The sequence below is a fragment of the Chrysochloris asiatica genome, unplaced genomic scaffold (genome assembly GCF_000296735.1).
Source record: "Chrysochloris asiatica unplaced genomic scaffold, ChrAsi1.0 scaffold00100, whole genome shotgun sequence".
In the NCBI taxonomy this organism is placed as follows: Eukaryota; Metazoa; Chordata; class Mammalia; order Afrosoricida; family Chrysochloridae; genus Chrysochloris; species Chrysochloris asiatica.
In genome coordinates, this window is record NW_006408618.1 from 11,833,130 (window position 1) to 11,842,183 (window position 9,054).

At 36.4% G+C, this 9,054-nt stretch overlaps 1 protein-coding gene across 2 annotated transcripts in view; it reads left to right on the forward strand.

Moving 5' to 3' along the window:
* SOAT1 (sterol O-acyltransferase 1) overlaps positions 1 to 2,185 on the forward strand; it is a 103,242-nt gene extending 101,057 nt beyond the window's left edge. Inside the window, exon 15 of one of the 2 annotated variants that reach the window (XM_006867091.1) lies at positions 1,960 to 2,016. In XM_006867091.1, the coding sequence (XP_006867153.1) occupies positions 1,960 to 2,016 (57 nt within the window). Of the gene's footprint in view, positions 1 to 1,959 lie in introns of both variants that reach the window. The other variant, XM_006867092.1, reaches the window with a different exon arrangement.
* Positions 2,186 to 9,054: the final 6,869 nt, after the last annotated feature.

Here is a 9,054-nt window from a genome sequence, read left to right on the forward strand (position 1 = left end):
TTTTCCATCTCATTTATTTCTGCTCTTATCTTTATTGTTTCCCTTCTTTTGGTGACTGTAGGTTCCCTCTGCTGGTCTGCTTCTAATTGTTGAAGATGCTATGTTAATGTGTTGATTTTGGCTCTTTCCTCTTTTTGGATGTGTGCATCACTCAATATCTTTTGCCCTTTCCTCCCAAAGTACTATGATCCTTTATAAAAATGTCCAGAAAATAGTGATATGTCTAGGGTATATATGCCTGTGGTTCTTTGTTGTTGCTGCTGTTTTTTTCCCCTTCACCAGTTTCATTTAGCCTTTGGGCTTTGACTTTTAGCTATGTATGAACGGCTTCCAAATCTAAATTTCTAGTCCTAATAAAATCTCTTAAAATGTTGAACATTTTTGTTATATCTGCCTCTGTGTGTCTCATGTTTTCAGGTAAAACTGAAAATATATTCACAATCAAATTAATTACTCTCTCACAATCCCATTTTTGTTATATTAATACCAGCTCTCCCGCCTCGTTTCCCACTAGTCCACTATGTGTGTCTGACTAACTGCTCTTGATTTTGGACTCCCTATAATTGTCTCTGGTCACACCATTCTTGACACTCAGATCCACATGTCCGATTTGATTCGCCTCTCACAGCCCATGGAACCTTTTCAAATGCTTTTCTCTCTTGTCTTTCCTACAAATGAATGGTACTTCATCTTTTCCTCCTTTAGGTAATCCAATAGTTTTGAACCTTTTCTTCTAGTCATGTGTGTATGTGTGTTCTGCCACCATTTTGACTTTGTTGTTAAGTGCCGTGAAGTTGATTCCGACTCAGTAGCGATCCTGTATAAGGGTTTCCAAGGACCAGGTGGTGGGTTTGAACCACCACAATCCAGTACTTTAACTAAAAGAAAAGACAAGATACAGAAAGAGATTGTTCCTATTTGAAATTTAGACAGAAGTCCATGCAGTTGTGTTATGAGTTTATTAGACAGACTTCAGAACGTTCATATAAAGCTTCTAAATTACACCAAAAAACTGAATAAAAATAAACATATTTCTATGATACAAAAAAAAAAAAAATCTAAATTCACTTGAGTTCGTGCTATAGTTAAAATTAGTGAGCATGATTTGAATTGGCTGCTCATAGCTTTAAGGTCGCTGAAATTGATAGTACAAATAGTTGATGCACTCTTGCTAACCAGAAGGTTGGTGGTTTGGGTCCACCCATAGGCACCTTGGAAGAAAAGCTTGGCGCAACCAGCCATTGTAAACCACAAGGACAGTTTATTCCGAAACACATGGGATTGTCATGAGTTGGAATTGACTCAAGAGCAATGGGACAGGGCAGGGGGCACTCAAATAATAAAACCACAATATTTAACAGTTGGTAGTAGTAGTTATTAGTTAAGTGCTATCAAGCCAGTTCCAACTCAGTGACCCCTGTATAGGTTTTCCAAGGAGCAGCTTATAGGTTTGAACTGCCAGTCTTGTAGTTAGCAGTTCAGTGCTGATCCTACAGAACCAATTGTTGTTGTTAAGTGCCGTTGAGTCGGTTCTGACTCATGCTGTTAAGTGTCATTGAGTTTGTACCCACTCATGGGAACTCTGTATAGGGTTTCTGGGAGCAGCTAGTGAGTTTGAACTGTTGACCTTTTGGTTCAGACCGACCTTGTGGTCCAGTGCATGATCCTGTAGGGCCACACCAGGACTCTACCCTCTACTCTGCTGCCTAGAAGGAGCCCTGCAGTGATTAAATACTCAGCTACTAACTGAAAGGTTGGCACCTACCAGACCTGGTGATCTGCTCCCATAAAGATTACAGCTTAGAAAACCCCACAGGGGCAATTCTGTTCTTGGCACATGGGCTTTCCCATAAGTCAAAAACCACAGATGGCACACAGTAGCAACAATAACCCTTCCCCAGGAACTGTATACATATTACACACAAACTCTTCTTCCATTCTCTTTTTTTCTATTTGTAGGCCACCTTTCTGGATTATGTTCGACCTCGTTCCTGGACTTGCCGTTATGTGTTTTAGAAGTTTGGACTTTATTTCCTTTTATATCACTGAAGATTAGATATTCTGCCTGATTTGGAGCCAGCAGCTGTTTCCAATAGTTACAGAAGTTACCTGTATTCTTGGACCATTCTAGCATTTACAGGTGGCTCACTCCATTCCTAGGTTACGTCAAGCTGAGCTTTTGGAATCTTGTTTACTTAAGGCTTTTTTTCCCCCCCCCCCATTGTGGGAGAAGGGCAATGAATCACAAAGGTAATAGTAAATATAATGACAGATTTTACTGGGTCATACCTGCTCAATCTTTGGTAATTATATCTGTGTATTTTTGTTTTTTGGCTGTTTACCAAAACACCTAAGAAGAAATTGTTTAAGTACCTCTGACTTAGAATTTTTTTTCCATACATGCTGTTGGAATATATACTAATTAAAATTTCAATTCGGGAAGAGTAGAAAATAATCATGGAATTAATTGTTGATATTTTACTAGAAAGAGAAAATGCTGTTTTATAAAGATAATCTAGTTATACATCCAATTTTGTATTCTTATTTGATAAAAAAGTTCAGTTCTACTCACTCATCTTTTCCTGTTTTTCTTTTTTCTATGGAGCACAAAATATTTCTTTCCCATAGGGTTCCTCAATTTGTAATATCTATGAGGAAATCAAAAGAGGAAAGGGAAAAGAAGCAGCACAGGAGAAAGAATAACATGTCCTATAACCTCCGAAGTAATTTGTTTAAAAGGTTTTCAGAGCTAATCATACATTTAAATTATTGTTTGTTATGGAATTTATATGGAAAGTAGCTTTAACAATTTTTTTTTAAGGTAATACTTCTCTTGAAGTTATTTAGAAATATTCTTTGGTACAATTATGTTCCTGTCTAATAAGTATTGACCTGTCTTGAATTATTTTTCAGATCAGTTTGTCTGAAACATAAGTATTAACTGTCTCCACTAATAAAATGATTACTAAAGATACAGGAGCTGGCTTCTGTAATTACTCTTACATATATTTTAAAAGTAGGATACTTTTATTGTTAAAGTGCCGTCAAGTTGGTTCTCACTCATAGAGACCCTGTGTAGGGTTTCCATGGTACAGCTGGTGGGTTTGAACCACTGACTTTGGAGTTAGCAGTTTAGTGTCACACCAGGACTCTGGGGTATTTTTTTAGATGAAGTAAATTAATATGTTAATGTTTTGAAGGAATTATACTATGTTGCATGGAATTTGCACATTAATAAGATGCCCATTCCTAATAAAGTATGATGTGTGTAAGATTTATTTTGTATGCATGAAGTATGATTGTTTTAAAGATTAAAACATTGGAAAGGATATCAGAGGTCATGTAATTCAGCTTCCCATCAAAATATTATTTTTTTTGCAAGACGGCTCACTATTCTTATAGCCCTACTATTCGAAGTGTTTTGAGAACTCTTTTTGTAATTATTTTAAATTCAGCTTGAGTTACACAGGAAGATAAAGTTTCCTAATAGTCATATCTTAGTTTGGACCCAATGCACCTAGTTTAATCTCTTCTAACAAGTCTGCTTTTTAATATAGTTTATAATTTCTGGAATCTTTCTTTACAATTAAAATTTTTTCGATTGAATCCATAATTACATTTTAAATATAATGAGGGATTGGAAAACCCAGGTTAGTCTAAGACTAGGATATTACTCAGCCAGTCTTTTGTAGTAAGAATGATTTTGTCTAAAATTTCAGTTGTCAAGAAGAATGAATTCTTAGGCCTATATTTCTGTTAAGAATTACTGTAAATGTACACTCTCATTGATTAGGAATACTGGATTTGTTGGACTGACTGAAGCTTTTTTCTTAAGTTCTCATTTTCCTGTATGTTTGTTAGTGAAATTTGCCCCAAGATTTTAAGTGACAGCAAACGATACCATGTGGACTGTTTAGAATGCTTGCTAAGACTGTCACCTTTTCAGAATCGCTTAACATTGAAAGAATAGCCACTTTCTGTGAAAGAAGCTACTTTGATAAGCCACAGACGTACTGCTAGCTGCTTTTAGCAAATACCTCTTCTTATACCACTACTTACACTGAATAAGCATACAGGCTAGAACTAAAATGCTCTTGCCAATTTGTTTCAGGAAGATGTACTTATTTTTATTATTATGTGTGAAATGATTTTTAGTTGGAGGACAATACATTTTTGCTTTTAAAAAGTAATGAGAACTTCTTTCTTGTAAAAAGTGTTAAAGGTAGTAACCATTAGTTTGAATTATCCAAGGGAACAAAGAAAAAGAAGTAGATATTTCACTTTTCCATTAGATCTCTAACTTGGTCTTCTAGTACCTACATGTGTAGGATAAATTTGTTAGATGCGTCTATCCTCACTCCTCGATGATGAAACAAAAATAAGTTTGTGTGTGTGTGTATTAATAATACTTTTGCCTAGACAAATTTACTTGGTATATGTTTGAATTTGATTAGAAAATTTGAGTTTTCTTTGTTTTTTACCTATTCTTAATAACATCAACATGTATAAGCAAAGAAGTGGGGGGAAAGCTTTTTCTATTTTTTAATGACAACAAAGTAATAATGGTTTGGCACGTTAAAGATTCTATATTTGCAGACATAGATTATGTCCTAGAATTTATTTAGTATAGGCAGATTTTATCATAATTTTAAATTTGATTGCCTGCCTGAAAAATTGACATATTAAAAGAAAACTTTAGAAGGTGAAATAACGAAGGTAAATTAATATGACTCTATAGTAATAAGGTGGCATGACATAATATATATTTGAAACTTTTTTTAGTTATACAATACTTTTTTTTAAAAAAAAGGTTATACTTAAGCCCAGCATTCAAAACAGTTAAATACAGCCATTTTTGATTGAGATAGGGATAGTGGGCCTAGAGTCCTTGCCCACTTTCCTTAAAATCACTCAGCTGAAAAACCACTCGTGTAGTGAAAAGACCTTGGACTTTTGATTAAGATAGCCTTGTAGTTAATACCAATTTGACGTTGGGCAAAGTTACTTAATTTATCAGGCCACAGTTTTCCTCATCTGTAAAATGGGATAAGAACTATCTCAGGATTGTTGCAAGGCGCTAACCCTGGCAGAAATAGGGATTCTCAATGCATTTGTTCCTGTATAAATTCTGAAATTCACTACGTTTCCTCCATACATTCTTTCAATTGGTAGTTTTAAAATTGGGAATGTTTCAAATTCTGTTTCCCAAAAATATATTGATTTTGCTGGTTTGTTTTTAACACTCAGGGCAATGTGCATTGGCATATTACACTTTCCATGATGGGTAGAGCAGGCTGCCCTATAATGGAATTGGCTCATTTTAAAAAATATTTGTGGGTGTAGTCCCATTTCTATACCCACACCTGTTCAGCGTGTTTCTCTTGTATGTTATTCTTACTGCCCGATTGTTGTTGTTGTTGTTAAGTGCCATCAAGTCGGTTCTGACCCATAGCGACCCTGTACAGGATTTCCGAGGGTGTAGAAAGCCTCATTTTTCTCCCGCAGAGCGGCTGGTAGTTTCGAACCACTGACCTTAAGGTTCACAGCCCAATTCGTAACCCCTACGCTACCAGAGCTCCTTTACTGCCCGATTATGTATGTAATAATAGTATTCACTTTTGTTGCCTTTAACTCTTGTACTTCTCCCAGTGTCTTCCTTTGCCTTGATCTTTTTGTGCTGATCTTTCTCTTATATTGCCTTCCTCGTTACCCAAGTGAATGTGTCTACCCTTTCTCTCTTTGTAACCATCAGAAAGTATTTTTCTTTGTGAAAAACTTTGTACTTTTTATCATAGTGGTCTTATAAACTATTTGTCTAATACACTGTTTGACTAATTTCATTTAGCATATAATGGCGTCTGTGTTACGAGGTTTTTCATATTCATTGTTGCTGTTTAACATTATATAGCATGTCACAAGGAGCTCTGGTAGTGTAGCGGTTATGGGCTGCTAACCTCAAGGTCAGCCATTTGAAACTACCAGCCATTCCTCTGTAGATGGATGAGGCTTTCTGCTCCAGTAAAGATTTACTGCCTCGGAAACCCTGCACAGGGTCGCTATGAGTCGGAACCGACTCCCCGGCACATTACCACCACAACATGTCATTGGGTGTACATACCATAGTTTGTACTGAGTCATTTTTTAAATGATTGCTGGATGCACTCATGTGCCACCTCACCAAAATTATTTTCAGATTTAGTTGTTTTAGATTAGGGTAAGGGTGTAAACTTCTAAAAATAAATGCATTTCTACTATAGCCTAGCTACGTAAGTAAAGAGGTTAAAACTAGTTTATAATAAGTACCTGTTTTAGAATTTCTGTAGGGGAAGGAACATAATGATGCCCTATTTCTGCCAGTGTAAAGAATACTTACTATCTTGGAAGGCAGAATAAATTTCTTAATGGAGGATAATACATAATTTTATTAATAAGCTTTGTGTGATTTTGTTTACTAAGCATGAGTAAAACAAACTTAATGTAATTTCTGCATTATAGGAGTCCATGTATGTGTGTGTGCTTATGTAGTAAAATGTCATAGGTCTGCCTTGGACATTGTTTCACTTACCCTCATTATTTCTAAACTTTATGGCTAAGAAACAGAATGAACCTAGGACATAAATGTTTTGAAGAATGAAGTGAATATTATCTATGAAGCTATATAAGGATTTGATTTGTTTTCAGTATCAATAAAGTTTGTCAGGTATTATAACATTGGAGTCATTTGTTGAAATAAAATATTACATATAAACCCAATTTATAAAAGATGAAATACAGCTTCTTGTTCTTCAGTGCCGTCAAGTCAGTTCTGACTCATAGCGACTTTGTATAGGGACTCCAAGGAGCAGCTGGTGGATTTGAACTGCCTGCCAACCTTGTGGTTCAGTCCATTGCTGATCTATAGCACCATACTAGGAGTCTATAATATAGCTTTTGTTGTTGTTAAGTGCTGTTGAGTCAGTTCCAACCCTTAGTGACCCCGTATAGGGTTTCCAAGGAGTGCCTGGTGAACTTGAGGCGCTGACCTTGTGGTTCAAACCACCTTTGCAGTCCAGCACATTAATCCACAGCACCACACCAGGACTCCAAAATATAGCTAATGGAGTAGAAATGAAAAAGAGTGGTCTAGGCCCTCATTTGTTTGGTACTCCTATGACCCTCCCCCAACTTTGAATTTAGTGTCCAGTTTGAAAATAATTAGATAAAAGCTGATAATCACATTAATAAGTCTTAGCTTAGTAGGAATGCTGCATAGCGTATATTCTTCTAAACTGTTAGTAAACTTTCAGTTTTTCCCCTATAAAATATAACTAAGATGTTTAAATAATCTGGACTTGAGAAAAAGGATTATTTTTCAGAAGTGATAATAGTTCAAAAAACAAAGCTAAAACTACAGATGTGCTCTTCTCCCCCCCTAAATGTTTCTGCCTCATTCCTACATTATTACACCCACTTTTCTGCTGCCCACATTTTCCCAACAGAGTGCAAATCTTTAAGCTAACAGCTACTTTATCAGGGTGGTTTTTTGTTTATGAATGCTTAGGAGTACTTTTTGTTAGCTTTAAATAGCTCTTTGGAGCATGATGCACCTTTGGGCTTAGGGGTTGGGAGACACAGTTTGAATACCAGTGTATGCTAATGTGCCAATTATTGGGTGGGATGGGAGTTCAAGCCTCAGTCAATGCACTGTCATACGGTGTCGTTTTCCATGTTTGTACCTTTCTAACTTATGCATTCATCCAGGTTTTTTGGAGAGCAGTAGAAGACTTAAATATAAAGTTGTTTTAAATGTTTTTCTAATAATAGATGTCTGTTCTGATTCTTAATTAGTTGTTCTGTTATTGAATTCTTGTATCTCTTCTCTTCCCCCTAAAATCTTTGCCTAATAAGTGGTATGACTTTGTATGTATTATAATATCTATGCGAAAAAACTTTAAAGATTATATATGTGATAAAATAATGCACAAATGAAGAACATGGTAAATAAACATATTTGGAAAAACACCCTGTTTCTTATTTTAAATTTATAGTTCATGTTTGTAAATACTTTCATTTGATTGCTGTTCAGTGCCAAGGAGTTGATTCCAACTCATAGTGACCCTATATAGGGTTTCCAAGGAACAGCTGGTGAGTTTGAACTGTTGACCTTGTGGTTCAAACCAACCTTGCAGTCCAGTGATTTATCCCACAGTGCCACACTTTTATCTTGATATCAGGCATATGCTGCACATAGCCAGAGGAAAATCACATACATAACTGAGCAGGACTAATGGAGGGCAGCCATGTTAACACATGACAAAGAAATAGTGGAGTCCTTTTGTGACTTTATATCTGCATCAAGAAAATTCAGTGACACTGACTCTTCAGCCACCTCTTTTTACTCATGTGCTGCTTGATTCTTTGGGTCTTTAGAAGAACTCCACCCCCACTCACCTGCCCCCCCCCCCCAAGAAAAAGTAAAGATTAACTTTGGTTTCTAATGAAGGGAAAAATCTGCTGGTCAGTGTGCCTTTTAAGACAAGATTGGGGAACTAGTTTTGAAAAAAGGTAGATTGTTTCCCCTCTCTTCAACAATCTTCTTATGCTGTAAATTTCTGTTATGGCTAGAACTGGACATTGCAAGTTTTTCCTCAAATACCATGGTGGAGGCTGGGTTCACAGAGGTAACAGTTAAGCACTGACTCATGACAAGATGACTGGGGAGGAGAAAGCACCTTAAGAAATTAAGTGTGTCCCTGTTTTTCAGACCAAAGTGACAGTTTATTGAAATTTTAAGGTCGTGGCCTTTTAGGCTCCGATGGGATGGTTTGGATATGGTAACTTAATCAAGCACATGTATCTGATTTACCAAAGAGAAGCATCACAGTCATAGTTTGGCATGATCACTGCATTCCCTGTAGACCAACTTACTGTACAGTAAAGAAGAATGGTTTACTCTCCCAGGCCACATCACCATTTGCCAGATTCTTTGTTATGCAATGAAGACACGCTTGTGGATGAGACAAAAGCATATTCGTGTAGGCATATCCATGTGGGATCAGCAGGAAGGTAGAGAGG